Source organism: Mustelus asterias, chromosome 9, assembly GCF_964213995.1.
Source record: "Mustelus asterias chromosome 9, sMusAst1.hap1.1, whole genome shotgun sequence".
NCBI lineage: Eukaryota > Metazoa > Chordata > Chondrichthyes > Carcharhiniformes > Triakidae > Mustelus > Mustelus asterias.
Genome location: NC_135809.1, coordinates 77,481,136 through 77,505,738, shown reverse-complemented (window position 1 = coordinate 77,505,738; position 24,603 = coordinate 77,481,136). Strand labels below are relative to the sequence as shown.

The 24,603-nt window shown below is 42.8% G+C and overlaps 1 protein-coding gene across 2 annotated transcripts in view; it reads right to left on the bottom strand.

Moving 5' to 3' along the window:
• Positions 1 to 24,603, bottom strand: part of pdhx (pyruvate dehydrogenase complex component X) — a 285,318-nt gene that overhangs the window by 158,727 nt on the left and 101,988 nt on the right. For both annotated transcript variants that reach the window (XM_078220382.1, XM_078220383.1), the window contains exons 4-5: positions 22,485 to 22,684; positions 22,047 to 22,145 (exon numbers count right to left, since the gene is read on the bottom strand). In XM_078220382.1, the coding sequence (XP_078076508.1) occupies positions 22,047 to 22,145; positions 22,485 to 22,684 (299 nt within the window). The remainder of the gene's footprint in view (positions 1 to 22,046; positions 22,146 to 22,484; positions 22,685 to 24,603) is intronic.

Sequence of the window (24,603 nt, the reverse complement as noted above, 5' to 3'; positions counted from 1 at the left end):
AGCATGGTTTTGTACGAGGGAGGTCATGCCTCACAAATTTGGTTGAGTTTTTTGAGGAGGTGACAAAAACGATTGACGAGGGAAGGGCCGTGGATGTCGTCTATATGGATTTTAGTAAAGCGTTTGACAAGGTCCCTCATGGCAGGCTGGTGCAAAAGGTTAAATCTCACGGGATAAAAAGTGAGCTAGCTAGATGGGTGGAGAACTGGCTTAGCCATAGAAGACAGAGGGTAGCAGTGGAGGGGTCTTTTTCCGGTTGGAGGTCTGTGACTAGTGGTGTTCCGCAGGGCTCTGTACTGGGACCTCTGCTGTTTGTGATATATATAAATGATTTGGAGGAAGATGTAACTGGTGTGATCAGTATGTTTGCGGACGACACGAAGATTGCTGGAGTTGCGGATAGTGATGAACATTGTCAGAGAATACAGCAGGGTATAGATAGGCTGGAACATTGGGCGGAGAAATGGCAGATGGAATTTAATCCAGATAAATGCGAAGTGATGCACTTCGGTAGATCTAATGTAAGGGGGAGCTATACAATAAATGGCAGAACCATCAGGAGTATAGACACACAGAGGGACCTGGGTGTACAAGGCCACAGATCCTTAAAGATGGCAGCGCAGGTGGAGAGGGTGGTGAAGAAGGCATATGGCATGCTTGCCTTTATTGGATGGGGCATAGAATATAAAAGTTGCCATATGATGTTGCAGCTGTACAGAACAATGGTTAGGCCACATTTGGAATACTGTGTCCAATTCTGGTCGCCACACTACCAGAGGGACGTGGAGGCTTTGGAGAGAGTACAGAGAAGGTTTACCAGGATGTTGCCTGGTATGGAGGGTCTTAGCTATGAGGGGAGATTGGGTAAACTGGGGTTGTTCTCCCTGGAAAGACGGAGGATGAGGGGGCGACCTAATAGAGGTGTATAAAATTATGAAGGGCATAGATAGGGTGAACAGTGGGAAGCTTTTTCTCAGGTCAGAGGTGACGAACACGGGTTCAAGGTGAGGGGGGCAAGGTTCAACACAGATGTCAGGAGGATGTATTTTACACAGAGGGTGGTGGGGGCCTGGAATGCACTGCCAAGCAAGGTGATTGAGGTGGACAAGCTGGGATCGTTTAAGACTTATCTAGATAACCACATGAACAGACTGGGAATTGAGGGATACAAAAGAATGGTCTCGTGGGCACATGAGCGGCGCAGACTTGGAGGACCGAAGGGCCTGTTCCTGTGCTGTATTGTTCTTTGTTCTCTTTGTTCTTTGAGAAGGTAACAGATGATTTTGGTGGTAGGTTTACATGAGGAAAGATGAGAGGAGGTGTGAATGGAGTATCAACACCAGCATGGAATGGCTGGGCTGAGTGGCCTGACTGTGCGCTTTATCTCAGGTGAAATCCTCTGAAGGTAATACTGTCTTCTTCCCCAGATGATCATTTTTGCAATGGAAATGAAGGATTCAAGTAAGTCACCAACTAATGCAAAGGGTAGCTTCTCCCAAATTAAATTCAAAGGGAATGAAGAATCTAGCTAGTGTTCAGACATTCTTTCAATTTTTAAGTTACAAAGCATTAATAGAAAGGAGGATGTACCCCCTCTTCCCAATCTCATGGAAAATAATGGATACCAGAGAGTGAGCATGAGGCAGTAATCTCATAACTTTATTATATCTTGGTAAACTTTCCAGGCTACTCCCAAATATGGGTCTGTTTTCTACCACTGGCAGTTCCCTGTTCAGAGACTGACTGTAATACACTTCCAAATCACAAGGGCAATGAAGATTGTCACAAAGGAGGATCAGTATTACAATTAGATTGACAAAGAATATGAATATACAAACAAGGGGGAGTAGGCCATTTGGCCCCTCGAGCCTGCTCTGCCATTTCATAAGATCATGGCTGATTGATGGTTAGCCCAAATCTGCTTCCATCATCTTTCCAGGAAGAGAGTTCCAAAGACTCATGACTTCCTGAGACATATATTCACATCACCTCTGTTTTAAATAGGCAAGATGTGGAGATGCTGGCGTTGGACTGGGGTGAACACAGTAAGAAGTCTCACAACACCAGGTTAAAGTCCAACAGGTTTATTTGGTAGCAAATACCATAAGCTTTCGGAGCGCTGCTCCTTCGTCAGATGGAGTGGGAATGTGCTCTCAAACAGTGCACAGAGACACAAAATCAAGTTACAGAATACTGTAATCAAGTTACAGAATCAGTATTCTGTAACTTGATTTTGTGTCTCTGTGCACTGTTTGAGAGCACATTCCCACTCCATCTGGCAAAGGAGCAGCGCTCTGAAAGCTTATGGTATTTGCTACCAAATAAACCTGTTGGACTTTAACCTGGTGTTGAGAGACTTCTTAAATAGGCAACCCTTTATTCTTAACCAGTGACCCCAAGTTCTAGATTCTCCCCCAAGAGGAAACATCCTCTCCACATCCACCCTGTCAAAACCCATCGGGATCTGAAATGTTTCAATCAAGTCACCTTTTATTCTTCTAAGTGTCAGCAGATACAAGCTTAACCTACCCACCTTTCCTCATAAGATAATCTGCCCATTCCAGATATTAATCAGGTAAAGCTTCTCTGAGTTGCTTCCAATGTATTTACAACCTTCCTTAAATAAGATGATCAATACTATACACAGTACTCCAGATCTTTGCCCACTTATTTAACCTATCTATACATTTTTGTAGCCTCCTTAAGTCCTCTTCACAACATTATGAGGGACCCAGCTAGGATAGATTGGAAGGAACTTTTCCCCTTCATAGAGGGGTCAATAACCAGGGGCATAGTGTTAAGGTAAGGGGCAGAGATTTAGAGGAGATCTGAGAAAAAACTTTCACTAAATGGTGGTATGAATCTGGAACTCACTGCCTGAAAGGGTGGTAGAGGTGGGAACCCTCACAACAATTAAGACACATTTAGATGAGCACTTGAAATACCATAGCGTACAAAGCTATGGACCAAGTGCTGGAAAATGGGATTAAGATAGATAGGTGCTTGATGGCTGACACAGACACAATGGGCCGAGGGCCTCTTTCTGTGCTGTAAAACACTTATTACTTTCCTACAATGACCTTTGATGTGACACTTTATCAAATGTCTTTTGGAAATCCAAGTGCAATTCATCCGCCAGTTACTTCCTCAAAGAATTCCAATAAGTTGGTCAAATATTTCCGTTTCACAAAACCGCACTCTGATTACCTTGAACTTATCCGATTGACAAGTGGTGCTTCTATACCAAAACCTTCTAACGTTTTCCCAATGACAGATATTAAGCAAACTGGCCTGTATCTTCCCTTTGTCCTTTGATCGTTCCAATCTATATATAAATTAAAATCTCTCTTGTTTATCTCAGTACCTTTCTGACAAGTTCTAATTATTTCTTCCCTTATGCTCCACCCTACCATGTGGTTACTGTTAGGGTATGTACATGACTCCCACTAGTGACTTCTTACTTTTACCAGTTCTTTTCTGAACCCAAATCATTTTTTCCACATCCAGGTTTCCTGAAGCCATCCTCTCTATTGTGCTAATACAGATACTCACATCACCCTTATACATTGAACAAAGCAAACTACCCTTATCTATGGGCACCCGAGAAGCACCCCAGAGGTGCCACTTAGGCCCCGCCATTAACGAGATTCCACCATTTCCCTTCATCAAAGAATTCCTAACTAAAAGATGATGCATGCATTATGCATTCCATGAGCCAAGTAATCAAGTGGCCACTGTCACTACCCGCGCATCTAAATATAGGAGACCAATTTGAGAAAGGCTAGATATTTGAGGATTAGCCGACCACGTCCAGATGTGCACCAGTACATATTTCCCCCACTCCAACAACACCACAAGTGCCAAGAACAGAAGAAACAAACCTGGTCTTTTTTAGGATACATGATCTGTCTGTACCTTAATAGGAGACAAGCAAGGATTCCTTAAACTCAAAATAACAGAAGTACAAAAGAAAATGTGACACCAATAGTTCTAACATGGATTTTCCTCACCTGCAATGAGGACTTATAAGGCCATGACAGCCATTTCAATACCAAACCATCTGCCAGCCACACTGCTGTGGGGCTACTAATCTTATCTATAAATAGGCAAATATATAAATGAAGGGTACCAAAAAATATACTCCCTAAATGCAAGGATGTTAACACATTAAAGAAACATGTAAATACCGCACAACCGTCATGTCATACTCAACTCAGCATACTCCCTATTAGAAAGGACCGCTACAAACAATCCCCGAACAAGGAAATATCTTCGTATTGCAACCCAAGAATTAGAATTTGACACAGGGCCAGAAGCAGGGTAGGCAGACCCGCTTACCCACCCTGTTCCCACGGTAACACACAAAGGCCTCCCTCTTCCACTGTTGGATCACGCTGATGAACGAATACCAAAGAGAGAAAATGGACAATCCTGATTTTTGCAGAATAACAGGATGACAGGAGACAAATGCCTGGGTTCATATATCATACACCCTTGTTAAGATAACAGACAATGTCACAAAATCAGGAATATAATCATAAGGGATTAATGATGAACTGCAGGACAACATAACCATCTACAGAGCATGAAAATGCAAAAGCCATGACAATACTGGCGATCAACATCCAGGATCCATTCAGAGTTTCACTGAAGTCTTTGCACCTCTGCCATGTTATCGTCCCAAAGCCCCACCAAAGAGAAATCTTGGCCCCAGCAGATGGCGAAGAGCCGTTATGTCCAGACACCTCCAGTCATACTTGATGAACACCAAGAACAAGACAACTTGAGGCCAGTGGTCAAAGTCTTTGTCTGATCCCAGGCCTCGAAGACCGGATACAATGTACTCCATTGATCTTAAAATACCCAACCTTCAAATCCAGGTTGTGAAAGCATGGCAGCCAGTTCTCAAATTTGGGCGGGAATTCATCTCTGCTCTCCTTGAGAGACTGATTGCACAGATACTCCTTTTCCCACCCCATCTCCCCAGATCAACCAGGATGTTAGACATACTATGCAGCAGGATTTGCAAGGACTGAAAATGAGCCCCATCGAGGAACCCACCCTCTCGACTGACAGGATTCTCTTCTGTTCTCTGCTCCATTCACTCTCTTTAGGGTATCTCATAGTTTGTCAATAATTCGTGTCGGGGCGCTGGGACCATCGTCCAGAACTTCACTCTCAATGGCAGCCATGATCCCGATGCTTATGGCACCACCTCTGCAAAGACCCACTCACCAATAAAACCACACTGCGAACTGGACCCCACCCGGCCATCTCCGATCACCTCAATCAAATGAGGATTTTCTTGACTTAACTGGAGTCCCTGTTGCCAAAATGCAGCCAGGATCTTTCAGGAACAGAGCACAAATTATACACAATAGGATCATATAGTTATGTATTGTGCACCAGGATGAAAAAAAAGAATTTAAAGATGAGTAGCACCAGAGCTCGCAAAAATGCAGCTGCTCACGCTTACATCATGTGACCCCCTCAAGAATCTTTCAGAGTGTTCTCTGGGAGAAGTGTTGTGCTGGTTGAAATTGGTTGATCCAGGTACTAGCCACAGTAATCTGTCATATTAGAGCTGTATGTCATGACTGCTTTGTTCTGACACACAGCAATTGCAAAAGCTAAGCTTATAGCTCCCTCTAAGTTTGCTAGGTAGAACTACCTCATATCTGCATCCTGTAACACACAAAATACTTCAACTCTGCAAAAAATCACAACGGCTCCGATTCTTACAAGATCTAAAGGAGTAATCAACAGGTACAGTAAATAATTGAAAAGGCTGACGGAATTCTGACCTTTATATCAAGGGATCCAGAATGCAAAGGGGTTAAAAGTCATGCTTCAGGCATACAAAACCCTGGTCAGGCCACGTTTGGAAGACTGTGAGCAGTTCTGGGGACCACAACTAAGGAAGAATTATACTGGCCTTGGAGAAAGTGCAACATATGTTAACTAGAATGATACCTGGACTCTAAGGGTTATATTACAAGGAGAGAATACATAAACTAAGGGGTTGTCATTCCTTGGAATATAAAAGGTTATAGGATGCCTTGAATAAAGTTTTTGAGATATTAAGGGGATCAGATATGGTAGATAAGGGTCAATTTATTTCCACTAGTTCAGAAGTCTAGGACCAAGGACCAGAAATGAAACATTAGAGCCAGGCTTCTCGGGAACAAAACTGGGAAGCATTTTTACACTGCAATGAGTGCTAAAGTTTGGAACTCCGTTCTGCAAATGGGAACTAACGTTTGATCAAATATTAATTTTAACTCAGATTTTCAGAGTTTTGCTAACCAAAGGTATGAAGGAATAGGTGGCAAAAGTGAGTATATGGAGCTAGTCACAGATCAGCTGTGATTTTATTGAATGGCAGAATAGGTTTGAGGTGTTAAATGATCAAGTTTTGGTGGCACGGTGGTTAGTACTACTGCCTCAAAGCGTCAGGGACCCGCGTTCAATTCTGGCCTCAAGTGACTGTCAGTGTGGAGTTTGCATGTTCTCCCGTGTCTGCATGAGTTTCCTTCAGGTGCTCCGGTTTCCTCCCACACTCCAAAGGTGTGCGGGTTAAGTTGATTGGCCATGCTAAATTGCCCTCAGGGTATTTAGCAGGGTAAATATGTGCAGTTATAGGGTTAGGGCCTGGGTGGGATTGTTGGTGTAGACTCAATGGGCCGAATGGCCTCCTTCTGTGCTGTAGGGATTCTATGAGCTCCTGTTTCTATTTTCCTATAGGCAGAAGGTAGATTTCTGCATGTGATTTCAGGGAAAAAGTTTCACTCAGGATAAGATAAGATACAACTTAATTTAAATTGCAATTGAGAGGAGTGTGTAACCTGTGTCGTTTTTTCCTTCCTATCCATACGGGCGGCACGGTAGCACAGTGGTTAGCACTGCTGCTTCACAGCGCCAGGGACCTGGGTTCGATTCCCGGCTTGGGTCACTGTCTGTGTGGAGTTTGCACATTCTCCTCGTGTCTGCGTGGGTTTCCTCCGGGTGCTCCGGTTTCCTCCCACAGTCCAAAGATGTGCGGGTTAGGTTGATTGGCCATGCTAAAATTGCCCTTAGTGTCCTGGGATGTGTAGATTAGAGGGATTAGTGGGTAAAATATGTAGGGATATGGGGGTAGGGCCTGGGTGGGATTGTGGTCGGTGCAGACTCGATGGGCCAAATGGCTTCTTTCTGTACTGTAGGGTTTCTATGATTTCTATGATTTCATACGGAGGGATTAATAGGTGTAACTAAATCTATGATCCACTAAGAAAATGGCAGTCTGCATATTGGGCTGATTAGAAATAAGAAAAAGCTCCGTTGATGAAATAATTCTATAACACAATTTTGGTTCAGCAGGAAGGTGTGAATTTTCATATCTAGTATTTTCAGTAATTCGGGAAAGCGGTGTTTTACAAATAAGGATTGGGAACTCTGAGGGCATGGTCTTGCCACCTACTGGCCAAATGTGGAAAGCACACTATCTCAGTACCTATGGTCTGATACTACCAATTGGTCTGACCAGGGGTAGTTGGTCATCTCTACCATTAGTGCTCTGCTCTGTTGTAGAATATGTCTTCTTCATGGTGCCTCTGTGCAGCTCTGTTATCTGAACCCTTTCCCCATATCGTTCTGCTGCATTTTAACTGCCCTCAATATATTTGCGCTTATTGGAATTATTATTTTAAAACTGGAAAGAAAGTACTCATCTTAGGCAGTCCCAACTGCATTGTCCATCGACTTGAGTCCATTGAGGAGTGTGTAAAAACTTAAAAACAATGATCTTTCAGGACTCCACCTGAAGCCACATTACTATTTTAATGCGGGGGGGGGGGGGGGGGGGGGGGGGCAGGGGGGAGGAGAAGAACTGGAAAAAATGGTTAAAGCAGCTGACAGTCTTTATGTATTCAATCAACTGTGGAAAAGCCTCTCATTTTATGCTAAACATCTTTGCTTGTGGACATGGAAATGGACATTTTTAAAATACTTCACAAATCTAAAATGTAAAAGGTCCATGGCACTATAAAGTTGTTCTCCATCATATCCCACAAGGGCCTTCACTTTCTTTGTGGTGAACTGCATTACACAAGGCATTCATCACAATAATAGGCTCTAAGTGTTCTGTAATCTGCAATATATTAAATTCTTTACACTGTATAACTTCCTTAATCCATCACATTGGACCTTCTCTCTCTCAACTCTCTGAAGTACTGCAACTCACCACTTCATTACTGAAATAAATTGGCCCTTTGATAGGGGTCTGGATATATTATCACAGCAATATTTTCACTACAGAGCAGTGATTTTATTATGATTTTTCTGCTTTTTTTTTACACACTCCTTAATTTACAGTGGTTTATATCCAGAGGGCATATTGCAGGGACTGACTAGTCACCAGCATTAGAGGGAGAAAAAAAAAAGTTCTATTTAACAGATTCAGGATGGAGAAAAAATACTGAAGTAACTGGACAGTTGTACACTGCGATAGGCTTTGGAAATCTGAAATTCTTTCCTCATAATGTGTGTTGTAATAAATACAGCAATGTAGGCAGGAGATCTAAGGAAAAATTACATCCAAAACATTAACCAATCTTTCTTTTTTCGATGTTGACCAACATCACAGAATCCCTACAGTGCAGAAGAGGCCATTCAGCCCATTGAGTCTACACCAACTCTCTTCCCCGCCCTATCCCTGTAAGCCCACACATTTCTATAGTTAATCCATCTAACCTTCACATCTTGGGACACTAAGGGGCAATTTAGCATGGCCAATCTACCTAACCTGCACATCTTTGGATTGTGGGAGGAAATCAGAGCACCCAGAGGAAACCCATGCAGAAAAGGGGGAGAACGCGCAAACACCACCTGGGTCGCTGGAGCTGTGAGGCCAGAGTGCTAACCACTGTTCCACCGTGCCACCCGAATACTCATTTTACTTTTCAAGTATTTCTGCTTTCTATTTCAGATTATAATGTTCCTATTCTCTCTCAGTTATAGGAGTGTTGTATCACTGTGAATCGGTATATTATTTCTGTTCCAAATTGCTTTAAAAACTGGTACATTATTAAAATAGTGTACACAATCAAGTTGAGTTTGGAGCGCATCTGTAAACTGCTGAAACTTTGCATTTATAGTTTGCTGTTGTCCAAACACCCTCAAATAGCTGAGAAATTGGCCTTGGGAATGCCCATTTATTGGCCTGAGTGCCCTTTGAGTGCCACATTGGCAACCATGGCACACATATATATTTGTGATGTCACTTTGGTGTAGGTGGTAGTACAGTGAAGGTCCACTGGAAGAAAGCAGAACAGGCAGCTTGTGTCAACTCATTCATTCATAACATGAGAGCCATGTTTCCCCAAGAAATGTGACAGAGCAGTCCAGTGGTGTGCTAAAGCAACTTGGACTGCTTAGAAGCCTGGCAGTCCTTGCTGAAAAGCAGACAACTTCATGGTGGTCTGCTGCATGCTGCACGATCTTTGCCATCTCAATGGGACAGCCCTTATCACTAGCTTTCACATGAGAAGCCGAAGAGCAAGCATGAGGAGGTGGAAAGGGAAAGGAGGTAATAACTGAAATAGTCCCTTTCTGCGGTGGCTTTATTTTTGAGTCAGATTCAGCTCCCACAGGATTCCCAGCACAATGCTCCAGCCGTAATGCATCTCCTCCTCTAAAGTTGGAGACTAGCTTTAAAGCTAGAGCAGGCTAGCTTTAAGGAGAGCAAGTATCAATTTTGGGCTCCCTGCAGATGTGTGCAGCCAATAAACACAATAAACAATTAACACTAGCTGCATGTGGAAATTTTGTAAATGAACAGACAATATAAAAGTGGGCATGCTGCCTGCATTTTATTCAACAGGAGTGAGCTAATTATGCATATGACCTCTGCATCCATTGCCGAGGACTATCCAATTCAGTCAAATTCATTTTAAGTCTAACTGGACAGCGCTGCGTAAACGGCTGCAGTACTAAGTGAACTGAGGCAGAAAGACAGTAAGCTCAAGGGGTCTTCCAGCTACTTCTGCAGGCAGCTAGCAAGTGCAAATGTCATAGGCCCATGAACAGATTGTCAATTGAACCAGATTGTTCTATATCAATTCATGGGATATGCGCTTCGATGGCTAGGCCAGTATTTATTGCCCATCCTTAATTGCCCTTGAGAAGATGGTTGAAAGGTGCCTTTTTGAACTGCAGCAGTCCAGTTAGTGTAGGTATACCCACAGTGCTGTTAGGGAGGGAGTTCCAGGATTTTGAACAGTGACAATGAAGGAACGGCGATATATTTCAAGTCAGGATGTTGGGTGATTTGAAGGGGAACTTCCAGGTGATGGTCTTCCCAACTGTCTGTTGCTCTTGTCCTTCTAAATGATAGTGGCCGTGGGTTTGCAAGGTGCCCTCTGAGGATTCTTGGTGAGTTCCTTAAGTGCATCTTATAGATAGTATGCACTGCTGCTACTGTGCATTGGTAGTGGATGGGGTGCCAATCAAGAGAGTTGCTTTGTCCTGGATGGCGTTGAGCTTTGAGTGTTGTTGGATTTGCACTCATCCAAGCAAGGAGATTGCGGGGGGCGGGGCGGGGGGGGGGGGGGGGCGCGTAGTCCATCACACTCCTGGCTTGTGCCTTATAGTCGGTGGACAGGTTTTGGGGAGTCAGGAAGTGAGGTTACTCTCCACAGAATTCCCAGCCTCTGACCTGCTCTTGTAGTCATTGTATTTATATTAGTGGTCCAGTTCAGCTTTTGGTTAATGGTATTCCCCAGGATGTCAACTGATGATTGTTAGATTCTCTCTTGTTAGAGATGGTCATTGCCTGGCACTTGTGTGGAATGAATGAATGTTACTTGCCACGTGTCAGACCAAATCTGGTTATTTCTGCATTTGGACATGAAGTGCTTCAGTATCTGAGGAGTCAATAAATGGTACGGAACATTGTGCAATCATCAGCGAACATCCCCACTTCTGACGTTATGATGGAGGGTAGATCATTGATGAAGCAACTGAAGACGTTTGGGCCTCATATCCCTATTAAAAGTTAATATAAAAAAGGGACAAGATATGTTGCATTCAGGTTTAAGAGCAAAATTAGAAAGTACTGTTTTGCACAAAGAATGGTAGAAATGTAGAACTCACTCCCCAAAAGGTTGTAGATATTGGGGCTACTGAAATCGATAGAAATTTGTTGGGTAATGGTTTCACGGGATCGGGAGAAATTGAGTTAGGATAGAGATTAGCCAAGATCTAACTGAACCATAGAACCATAGAAAATTACAGCTCAGAAACAGGCCTTTTGGCCCTTCTTGTCTGTGCCGAACCATTTTATGCCTAGTCCCACTGACCTGCACTTGGACCATATCCCTCCACACCCCTCTCACCCATGAACCCGTCCAAGTTTTTCTTAAATGTTAAAAGTGACCCCGCATTTACCACTTTATCCGGCAGCTCATTCCACACTCCCACCACTCTCTGCGTGAAGAAGCCCCCCCTAATATTCCCTTTAAACTTTTCTCCTTTCACCCTTAACCCATGCCCTCTGGTTTTTTTCTCCCCGAGCCTCAGCGGAAAAAGCCTGCTTGCATTCACTCTATCTATACCCATCAAAATCTTATACACCTCTATCAAATCTCCCCTCAATCTTCTACGCTCCAGGGAATAAAGTCCCAACCGATTCAATCTCTCTCTGTAACTCAGCTTCTCAAGTCCCGGCAACATCCTTGTGAACCTTCTCTGCACTCTTTCAATCTTATTTACATCCTTCCTGTAACTAGGTGACCAAAACTGTACACAATACTCCAGATTCGGCCTCACCAATGCCTTATATAACCTTACCATAACACTCCAACTTTTATACTCGATACTCCGATTTATAAAGGCCAATGTACCAAAGGCACTCTTTACGACCCTATCCACCTGTGACGTCACTTTTAGGGAATTCTGTACCTGTATTCCCAGATCCCTCTGTTCAACTGCACTCTTCAGAGTCCTACCATTTACCCTATACGTTCTTCTTTGGTTTGTCCCTCCAAAGTGCAATATCTCACACTTGTCCGCGTTAAACTCCATTTGCCATTTTTCAGCCCATTTTTCTAGTTGGTCCAAATCCCTCTGCAAGCTTTGAAAACCTTCCTCACTGTCCACTACACCTCCAATCTTTGTATCATCAGCAAACTTGCTGATCCAATTTACCACATTATCATCCAGATCATTGATATAGATGACAAACAACAATGGACCCAACACCGATCCCTGCGGCACACCACTAGTCACAGGCCTCCACTCAGAGAAGCAATCCTCCACAACCACTCTCTGGCTTCTTCCATTCCACCAGGTACACGGTACATACTCTTGCAACTCGGCCAACGTTGTCTACCTGATACGCTGCAAGAAAGGATGTCCCGAGGCATGGTACATTGGGGAAACTATGCAGACGCTGCGACAACGGATGAATGAACACCGCTCGACAATCACCAGGCAAGACTGTTCTCTTCCTGTTGGGGAGCACTTCAGCGGTCACGGGCATTCGGCCTCTGATATTCGGGTAAGCGTTCTCCAAGGCGGCCTTCGCGACACACGACAGCGCAGAGTCGCGGAGCAGAAACTGATAGCCAGGTTCCGCACACACAAGGACGGCCTCAACCGGGATATTGGGTTTATGTCACACTATTTCACATAAATATTTCTGCTTTTTTCCTCCTGAGTCTTTATCATGCGATCCTAGAATCAGAATTTATGTCACACTATTTGTAACTCCCACAGTTGCGTGGATCTGCAGAGTTTCACTGGCTGTCTTGTCTGGAGACAATACACATCTTTTTAGCCTGTCTTGATGCTCTCTCCACTCCCATTGTTTTGTTTCTTAAAGACTGGATTAGTTGTAAGTATTCGCATTCCAACCATTATTCATGTAAATTGAGTCTGTGTCTTATAAGTTCTGTTTGTGAACAGAATTCCCACTCACCTGAAGAAGGGGCTCAGAGCCTCGAAAGCTTGTGTGGCTTTTGCTACCAAATAAACCTGTTGGACTTTAACCTGGTGTTGTGAAACTTCTTACTGTGTTTACCCCAGTCCAACGCCGGCATCTCCACATCATTCTTCCATTGAGCCAGTGTCTTATCCAATTTACTACCTCCCCATGTATACCTAGCGACTGAACCTTCCTAACTAATCTCCCATGAGGGACCTTGTCAAAGGCCTTGCTGAAATCCAGGTAGACAACATCCACCGCCTTCCCTTCATCCACTTTCCTGGTAACCTCCTCGAAAAACTCTAATAGATTGGTCAAACATGACCTACCACGCACAAAGCCATGTTGACTCTCCCTAATAAGTCCCTGTCTATCCAAATATTTGTAGATCCTATCCCTTATCACACCTTCCAATAACTTGCCCACCACCGACGTCAAACTTACTGGCCGATAATTTCCCGGATTTCTTTTGGAACCTTTTTTAAACAACGGAACAACATGAGCCACCCTCCAATCATCCGGCACCTCCCCCGTGAATACTGACATTTTAAATATGTCTGCCAGGGCCCCTGCAAGTTCAACACTAGCTTCCCTCAAGGTCCGTGGGAATACCCTGTCCGGTCCTGGGGATTTATCCACTCTGATTTGCCTCAAGACAGCGAGCACCTCCTCCCCTTTAATCTGTAAAGCTTCCATGGCCTCCCTACCAGTTTGCCCTATTTCCGTAGACTCCATGCCCGTTTCCTCAGTAAATACGGATGCAAAAAAACCATTTAGTATCTCCCCCATCTCTTTTGGTTCCATACACAGTCTACCACTCTGGTCTTCAAGAGGACCAATTTTATCCCTCACTATCCTTTTGCTCCTAACATACCTATAGAAGCTCTTTGGATTTTCCTTCACTCTGTCTGCCAAAGCAACCTCATTGGAACAAGCTTGGAGAGTTGACAACTCTCCTCCTGTTCCTACATTCGTCCGTGTTCATTTATCAGATAATTACCTGGAGTGATAGAATCTTCCTTATCATTTGAAGTGGAGAAAACTCATACTTTTGCTCTCCAAGGTATTGAGAAGAAAGTACATTTTGTCACTTTTGCACTGCAAGGGTTGTTTGTGTTAAGCAGCAGGATGTGGGGTGAGAGTGGACTGTTCAGTCAATTGCAGTCCTATAAAACAGTCCCATCTACAGTCCCTGACGGAATGTTACCAGAAATCTGTGCCAATTGTCCATAACAACTATGAACAGCAATTAGATTGGTATAAGACTCAGGGGGTCCAGCACCCATCTGGGAGATATCACATCAGCAGTTACCTTAACAAATTTTTATTTATTATCAATAGATACCAAGTTGCTGGTATTATCAGTCACAGCCTGTTCTGTGTTCAAGGCTAGGTATGTGTAAACAACTCAAAAATAACATGAGATTGCTATTTTTCTATTGCAATAATTTTTATCTAGCTCATCTCCCCCTCAGTAAGTCATGCCCATTGTTATCCTAATCATTATGCAGCCAATAATTCACTTTAAGACAGTGCACTAATACTGAAGACAATTTCTGTTTTTGAAAGTTGAAATTGGTATCAGGGTACTCTGAGGTCAGCTATGGCAAGAGCTAGTTGCCTCCACATTGCCCTGTGACATTCTCGGATCCTTGTTTGACAGAATCCTAACAATTTCCCACAACATCAATCCAGACGATAACTCACTAATGACACTTGCATGTCCTGCACCATAGGCTCTCAATCAGGTTGACAAATTTGAGCCAATTTATGCTGCTTGAAGTCAGCTATAGGTGGTAAATGTAAAAGTGCAAAGCACATGTGTGACCTGCATTTTGCATGAAAGCGAAGGTAGCAGGAACACAATTTATCTTTTAAAAAATGAACTTCCAGTACTTAAAAGAAAATATAAAAGATTCTGTACTTTTTACATCTTTATCCAGCCAGTCACTGAAAATTAGGACCAGGTAATTGTGATTTTTCTGAAAACATCAATCTAACTGTTGTTGCAACATTATTTTTGAAAGAGAAAGACTGTATCAGATCTCTTTTAAGCCATTGCTTTGGAAATTCTACCTTACTTTTAACATCACATGCAGGCCAGTGAAAGCTGTCAGTTCCAGAATGAGTCACAACTTGCTTCAGTTCTCACTGACAGCTGAGACTTGAATCTAAATTACAAATAAATGCCATGAATGTGTTTACCAACTAGATAAAAAACATCTTATTCAGACAACAGGGCATTAAAACACACCATCTGTTGCAAGATAGGCTGGCAGCATTCCTTTCGGTATTCATACCCGGGATTGTCTCAGGTCTCATCAGAGATACCGTTCCAGGGAGGTAACCACTGAATGCAATGTGGTGCTCTGATTAATGACCAAGTATTCATTAGTAAATTAAAAAATCAGCAAGTAGGAACAGGGTTTTCTTGAGCAGGATGAAGAAAACGGTTTGATATCAATATTTCTGATATACTATCTGTACAAGATTGTACATTTGTGCACATATGTGTACATTAAACATATGTATGGGACAAAAAGAATGAATATAAAAGACACATACATCATAGAAGAAGTGACAGTGATTGTCCAATTGCATTTGGCAGATACAATAATCAAAAGTTGTTGACTGCCTGCAGGAAACCCGTTTAAATCAGATTTTATCACCTTTCAGTTTCTTCATAAGCAAAGTACAAAAGCATTGAACAAAGTTATAAAGCTTCATTTGCAATAAGGGCTGCTTGAGCATACCATTGCACATTACTAACTAGGTATGGTTCACATTTCTCCAAAGCATAAAAATAAAATAGAACCAAGGTGGTGTTAGGGCCAAAAGAGAAGCCCTCTTAAAAAGGTATTGGAGAGTCTGCTCTAATCTGGGATTCATACTATCCGGGAATGAGGAATGAACTGCAGGATTGGCATGCAAATAATTCCTCTTGGTGTCAACATCTCCAAAGCTGCTTACATTTGGGATTAGAGAGAGCTTTGCCTTTACCAATAAATAGGTCACTCTCAGGCAATTTTCAAACCTGACAGCCAGTATCTGATTTGTCTAAGTCCTACTTGTAAACAAGAAAACCATGTTATTCACTGATTTACAATTGAGCATGTATTAAAGAACTGATGATATGTGAGGACTTTACCAGTACCTTGCAAATATTTTATGGAAGGGTTAAAATCAAAAATGTAGGTATCGGGTAAGGGGATAGAGAGGAAAGTGGAGTTGAGGCCACAATCAGATCAACCATGACCTTACCAAAGGGCACAGCAGGCTTGAGAGGCCAAATGACCTACTCCTGCTCTTGATTAGTTTGTTTGTATGTACAGAGCAAGGCCAAAGTTAAGCATGACATATTTAACAACATCTTAAAAATCAAGTTTATATTTCTAGCTATATTTGTTTTTGCCCCTATTTATACAATTATATAAAAACATTATTGCATTGAGCTATGAATAAAAATGATACAGCACAGGTTTCTGCACTGAAACTGCTCTGTAAATATGTAGAATGGAAATCTTTCATGTAAACAGTTTTCTGTATTGATATTGTGTGGGCTGACCACAGGAGTGATTTGATGCAGTAGTTTTGAAGTGTTAACATATATGAATAATCTTTATTTTGGTGTACAGGGGACAGTTTCTAGTTTGAGGATGATGCAAAACTTGGAAGTATTGTGAATTGCGAAGAGGACAGTGTAGAACTTCAAAAGGACGTAGACAAATTGGAGAAGTGGGCAGATAGGTGGTAGATGAAGTTCAATGTGGAGAAGTGTGAGGTGATTCATAAAGGTGCAGCACCTTTTTAGAGGGTGCCCAATCTCAAAGTGAAGGCATGTTTCCCTACCCAGCCATCCCAACACAACATAGATCGCTGGCCTGGTCTCTTCCAATCCCATCCCACCCACCCACCCCACCCCACCCTGAACATTGTCAGCATTGGTCATAGAGTCAATCATAGAATCAGAGGTTTACAGCATGGAAACAGGCCCTTCGGCCCAACTTGTCCATGCCACCCTTTTTTTTTAAACCCCTAAGCTAATCCCAATTGCCCGCATTTGGCCCATATCCCTCCATACCCATTGTACCCATGTAACTATCTAAATGCTTTTTAAAAGATAAAATTGTACCTGCCTCTACTACTACCTCTGGCAGCTTGTTCCAGATACTCACCACCCTCTGTGTGAAAAAATTGCCCCTCTGGACACTTTTGTATCTCTCCCTCTCACCTTAAACCTGTGCCCTCTAGTTTTAGACTTCCCTATCTTTGGGAAAAGATATTGACTACCTACCTTGTCTATGCCCCTCATTATTTTATAGACCTCTAGAAGGTCACCCTCAGCATTCTATGCTCCAGAGAAAAAAGTCCCAGTCTATTCAGCCTCTCCTTATAACTCAATCCATCAAGTCCTGGTAGCATCCTAGTAAATCTTTTCTGCACTCTTTCTAGTTTAATTATGTCCTTTCTATAATAGGGTGACCAGAATTGCACACAGTATTCCAAGTGTGGCCTTACCAATGTCTTGTACAACTTTAACAAGATGCCCCAACTCCTGTATTCAATGTTCTGACCAATGAAACCAAGCATGTCGAATGCCTTCTTCGCCACTCTGTCCACCTGTGACTCCACTTTCAAGGAGCTATGAACACGTACCCCTAGATCTCTTTGTTTTGTAACTCTCCTCAACACCCTACCATTAACTGAGTAAGTCCTGCCCTGGTTCAATTTACCAAAATGCATCACCTCGCATTTGTCTAAATTATACTCCATCTGCCATTCGTCAGCCCACTGGCCCAATTGATCAAGATCCCGCTGCAATTGGAGATAACCTTCCTCACTGTCCACCATGCCACCAATCTTGGTGTCATCTGCAAACTTACTAACCATGCCCCCTATATTCTCATCCAAATCATTAATATAAATGACAAATAACAGTGGGCCCAGCACTGATCCCTGAGGCACACCGCTGGTCACAGGCCTCCAGTTTGAAAAACAACTCTCTACAACCACCCTCTGGCTTCTGTCAAGAAGCCAATTTTGTATCCATTTAGATACCTCACCCTGGATCCCGTGAGATTTAACTTTATGCAACAACCTACCATGCGGTACCTTGTCAAAGGCCTTGCTAAAGTCCATGTAGATAACATCAACTGCACTGCCCTCATCTACCTTCTTGGTTACCTCTTCAAAAAACTCAATTAAATTTGTGAGACATGATTTCCTCCCAATGGTTCCCTCTTCATGATCTGCTACCATCATGGCCCTTTTCATGCATGCCTTCCATGTCCCACCCTCCCTAAGGTCCAATAAATTCCCTACAGTGCAGAAGGAGGTCATTCAGCCCAACAGGTCTGCACAAATCTCTGACAGAATATCTTACCCAGGCCCACCACCCTGTCTTATTCCCATAGACCCATGCATTTACCATGGCTAATCCACCTAACCCACACATCATGGGATACCAAGGGGCAATTTAGCAAGGCCAATCCAACTAATCTGCACATATTTGGATTTCCTGGTTGACACTGCCAGGATGCCGGGGGCTTTGTCAGGTAGGCACTGCCCAGCCATGTCCCCAACCACTCAGGAGCTTCAATAGCCTCTGGGTCCCCTGACATGATGACTGCCGTTTATGGAGACCAGTAGTGAATCTCGCCAGATTCCTTCTACGTCCGAGGGTCGGAGGATCTGGCTTGAAATTGACTCCGCATATTTATATAGAAATTAGGAGCAGGAGAAGGGCATTTGGCCTTTCGGGCCTACTCTGCCATTCATTACGATCATGGTTGATCATCAAATTTATTACCCTAATCCCGCCTTCCATCCATTTCCCTTGATCCCAAAGAGTTATATCTAATTCCTTGAAATCACACAACATTTTAGCCTCAATTACCTTCTGTGTAGTGAATTCCACAGATTCACCATACTCTGGGTACAGAAATTTCTCTTCACCTTACCTCTTATCCTCAAACTATGACCCCCAGTTCTAGACTGCCCGACCATCGGGAACACTCTTTCTACATCTACCCTATCTAATCCTGTTAGAATTTTATACGTTTCTATGAGGTCCCCTCTCACTCTTCTAGACTCCATGAACATAATCCTAACAGACTTAATCTCTCCTCATATGTCGCTCCTGCCATCCCAGGAATCAGCCTGGTAAACCTCTGCTGCATTCCGATAGCAAGAACATGCTCCCTCAGATAAGGATACCAAAACTGCATACAAAACTCCAGATGCGGCCTCACCAACGGCCTATACAATTGCAGTAAAACATCCCTATTCTTATATTCAAATTCTCTCGCTATGAAGGCCAAAAGACCGTTTGCCTTTTTTACTGCCTGCTGTACCTGCGCTCTTACTTTCAGCAACTGATGCACGAGGACTCCAGGGTGTGCGACACCTTGGTGTCCTCGTGCATCAGTTGCTGAAATTAAGAGCGCAGGTACAGCAGGCAGTAAAAAAGACAAACGGTATGTTGGCCTTCATCCACCTCTCAATTTACACCCATTCAAATAATAATCTGCCGTCCTATTTTTCCTGTTGAAGTGGATAACTTCACATTTATCCACATTATACTGCATCTGCCATGCACACTCCCACTCACTCAGCCTGTCCAAATTACGTTGAAGCATCTCTGCATCCCCCTCACAGCTCCTCCTTCCACCCAACTTTGTATCATCTGCAGATTTGGAGATAATACATTTAGTTTCCTCGTACAAATCATTAATATATAATGTGAATTGTTGGGTCCTAGCACAGATCCCCGACAGTAGCCCACTATTCACTGCCTGCCAATCAGAAAAATACCCATTTATTCCAACTCTTTGCCTCCTGTCTGCTAACCAGCTTTCTATCCATCTTAAGACACTACCCACATGACATGAATATTTAAAAATGTTAATCTGGTTCTCGCCTTCATTGGGCAGGAGCTAAGTTACGTCCGGGCACGGGGGTTGGCAGAATCCAAAAGGGGGTTCTCAGCGGTGCTAAACACCCTTAATCCTCCACCAGCCCCCTCCACGTGATTCTCCAATCCTGCTCGGTTCCAACACAATCTGCTCTGAGCACAACATGGCTGGAAAACTGCCCTCAAAGGGTGGTTTGAGTCTGGAATATACACTCTGGAAGTGTGGTGGAGGCAGGATTAATCAATACATTCAAGAGGGCATTAGGTGATTACTTGAATAGGTACAGTAACCAGAGATACAGAGAAAAGACAAGAGAATGGCACTAAGCCATAATGCTCATTTGGTGAGCTAGTGAAGACAGCGGGTCAAATGGCCTGTTTCTGCACCGTAACAATTCTGTGATCCTGTCTGTCAATCCATGCATCATCTGGTTTTCCTGCTCTGCTGACAGGTAAATATTTCTTCCAAAAAGATTTAATCATATATTAATTATATTTTGTGAATGTATTGCTCTCCGTTCAAGTCTTGTAGGCCCATTTAGGGCTCCTCTTCGTCCTCTTTGGCCAAGGGTTCCCTCTTTTCTGGCTGTCTTCACCTCCTGCTCTGGATTCCGGCCTCTTCATTCCTTCTGAAATTTCCTTCAATTTTTTTCTTGTGTCTGGCCGTGGGCAGCTCACATCTCCCCTCAGGTCTCTGGCCATGTGCCCGGCTGGTTTGCGTACCCCTGGAGTAATTTAGCTTTTGATTCTTTGTTCAGTGGTTCGGGTTCTGGTAATTGGTCCACCCTCCCTTCTGACTCCTAAAATAGATCAGGCCTTAGCTCTGGCACCATACTGCTTACCTTCTGAAGCACAGCAGCAGACATAAGAACCAGGAGCAAGAGTAGGCAATTCAGCCCTTCAAGCTTGTTCCACCATTTAATACAATCATGGCTTATCTCATCTCGGGCTCAACTTGACTTTCCTGCCCGCTCAGCGTAGCCCTTCAAACTCTTACTAATTAAGAATTATCTACCTTTTTGTTTTACTTTTTACTTCGTAATTCCAATTACTTTTACTTTTGTCTTGTGAGTGTACCTTTAAGAAAGTTTTTTAAAAATCATGCAGCTTACAGCTTCAGTGATGTCATTGGGGGTGGAGCTAAGCTGTGGCAGTCAGGTAATAAGGCTTTCAGTTTTGTTTGTGGCAGTCAGGTGATAGGGGTTTTTTCCTTTGGGCGTTCAGTTTTGTTTTGGTTAGTGCTGGAAGCAGTTTTGCAGTAAGCCAAGAAGCAGTCTCTCTCTCTCTCTGTTCTTCTCTTTGTTTGGTTTTGAAACCATTATCAGTTAGCTGAAGGAGAGGCTTATTGCCATCCTGCCTTAAATAAGCTGTGTTTTGGGAAATGGATTCGACTACAACCTCCTCTGAGTTTCTTGAGGGATTTTCAGCATTCAACCCAGGAGGCTGGATTCCGGGAACAAGTGGGCATTAACCTATGCTGTATTATGCTTATTTGGAGGGTTTTGTGTATTGGATGTTGGCTTTAGTTGGAACACATTAGAGATATTCCTCAAGAGTTATACATTATCGTGATTGTTGTGTTTCTTGTTTGTAATTGTTAAAAGTTCTTGCTAATTGTCTTACTATACATGTCAACAATATTCTTAATTAAACTTTATTTTTGATAAAAGCTCCTCGTGGGTCAGCTGAATCACACCTGGAGGGAAACCTCTCATGCTCATCCTAGCCAAATTCAACGTAAAACATTACAGGTCAGGTGAGCTTCACAGAACACCTTGAAGTATCCATCCTGACTTGTAACACTTTTTTACTTTCAAATTCCCGATGCAACTCATATTCTTTTCCACAACTCAGTTTCCTTGTGAACAATATCACTATTTTGGTTCAAAGTTCAACACTTTCTTGGTGTTACTTCTTAAGCAGTCCCATTCATTGGCAAGTGACTTAAAGCATTTCTTAGCACAATGTTATCTGATTACAGCTTTCATTTATCTAAAATCGCAATGCAGTGTTGTAACATGTTCAAACATTTCCCCCTACTCATCAGCACAATGTATGTCCACATGGACTTGCCAGTTGTTTACATCTGGCATGGCCAACTTATCAAACCCTGATAGCACCCAGCTTAAATTGAACAGTTTTCCAAACCATGGTCATTATATTTCTACTTACTCTTTTGTGAAGATTCCCCGTGGTCCAGTAGGAGCAAATCTGCTTGGGTCAAGTCCATGTGTTTCCAGGATCTGGCGAGCAGCTGGGCTTAAACGGATTCTATTAAGAGAAACAGGAAAAAGGTCAGATACTCCATACTGACTGAGTGTTGCATTGTCAAATGTACCACCTTTAGAATGAGATGTTAAACTCAGCATGATTTTGAATAAGAGTTTGCCCCATCATTTTGGCCAATTAACTACAAAAGTATAAAAACACTCGCTGACCATTATCACACATCTATTTGTGAGATTGTGAAAGGTTCAATATAAACACAAGTCATTTTATAAAAATCTCAAAAATCAATGGAATGTAATTTTATTCAGCTTTCAGTAGATCTCCATTAATGTATTTCACAAGATACACAAAAGGGAATACTGTCAGTTGCTGCATACTTACTCTCTTTTGCTGGGCACATGCTGTACATTGCTCAGGACAGGTGCCTGAGGTGCCACCACTTCCATCGGCGCAGATGCAGTCTGAGAGGGTGGTGGAGGACTAGTATGAACAGGAATTTCCACCTGTTTCCAGTCCTCACCTTCTGCCACTATCAAAGCAATTAAGGAACCCAAAATTACATCTTTGGTGCCTTCTCCCACCTGCAAACACATAAATCAAAATGTTTAATATAAGCTGAACCGGCCTTTTGGCTAAGATCAAGTGTGGTATGGATCGGATGCTGCGCTTGGTTGAGGTCATTGGGTTGCATTTAAGCTTCATTTGAAGCAATTTTTAAAAGCGGCATCTCGGCCTTTTGGCTAAGATGCAAATGAGATCAAGCCTTGGAGGAGGTGAGTCTACACCTACTCCAATCAGCTTGGCTCATGTAGATCAGGCCCAAGACAGGTGTGAAGGCCCTGTCTTGTTGGCTTGGATCGGAAATGTCTCAACTTGTTGAGACTCTGAATTGGACTTGATTTGATTGAATTGGAAAAGTAAAAAAATATGTAAGCTGAAGTCTCATGTCTAATATGGCGTGGACTGAAGCCCTCATGTCTAATATGGTGTGTGTGTGTGTGTGCGAGAGAGGGGTGTGTGTATGTGAGAAAGAGAGCGTGTGTGTGTGTGTATGTGTGTGCGTGCATATGTGCCTGAGAGGTGAGTGCATGTGCGTATGTGTGAGAGAAGTGAGTGCGTGCATGTGTGGGATAGGGAGTGTGTGTGCATACATGTACGTGCGCGATTGTATGAGTGAGGTGAGTGTGCGCGCTTTTTTGGGTGTGTGTCAGCGTGCGCACATCCAGTATTAAATGAATTTGTGAGCAAAGGAACAGCATCACTCATTCCATTAAAATTACAATAAGTTAAGACTTGGAAGTATTTGTTGAGTAAGAGAACTTTTTAATTATAATAAATGTATACATGTAAGAAATAGAAAATACTTTTAAATTTGTTTTTGTATGTTTGTACTTATTGTACAATAATAATCACTTTATTGTGGTTTAACTCTTCAACATAATAAGAATGTTTCTTTGAGTTCCATCAGTACTTGTGGGAGGTCAAAAAGGTTCTGTGGCTGGAAAAGTTTGAGAAACCTTGACTTACACGTTCAGCTACAATTCAAGTGTCAGTATAAAGCCCTTCAAAAAAAATCCAGGCTTTTATCAATGAGAAACAATCAGGCAGCCACTCAAAAATTTAAAAGGCTTCAGTAAGCTATACAATCTCTAAATTAAGTACACGTTCATGTGGGAGTTCACAATTTGAAATGAGAAATCAAAAACTATTATTTAAATGGATTAAATCAAGAATCACACCCTCAGTGAATGAATGTTTTAATACCAGTCCTTGTAACTGATATGAAACCATGGTAATATTTGATTTATACATCACATCAAATTCTCTCAAGTCTTTTATATAAATTTTTAAAAACTTGAGACTCTGTTTCTGCAGAAATTAGTGTTGAATTTGTATGTTATCATCCCCTACGACAGAATCAGAAGCAGGAGAGCTGGCAGGAGGACAGACTGGAGATGTGGGAGTGAGGGAAAGGTGCGAACTAGTCTGCTTTTACAGTACTGCACTAAAGTCTCCATCTCTGGGTGGAGGTTCTGCATCAACTGTGAGGTTTGCAGTGAAACTCACATTTCGGACTCTGATTTTCTCCATTCCTGCCAGCTGTTCTCTTGGTTACGTTGCTGCTCCTCTAGTCCTGTTTTCATTCCTGGCAGCAATTACACTGCTGCTGCTCCCACGACCTGGGAAGCTTGTGCCTTCCTCAGTTATAGGTTGGCTGCTGGATGAGATACGCTACCTATGAGTTGGCTGGCTATATGGATAAGGACATGAGCGAGTTAAATGACAGGCACAGAACTCTCAGTCCTTGGCACCTGCCAAAAAAAATTAATGATGTATTTCTTTGAAGAATTGCCAGTCCTAATGTGTGTCCCTCATTTTCAATAAAAGCCCTCCTGCAGCTGCCCCAGCTCTCACTCTGCACTCTCATACTGCTGTGAAAGCTGTTGTTCACCATTTGCCTTGACATTTCCAAATCGCATCCATTGAACAACAACTGCAT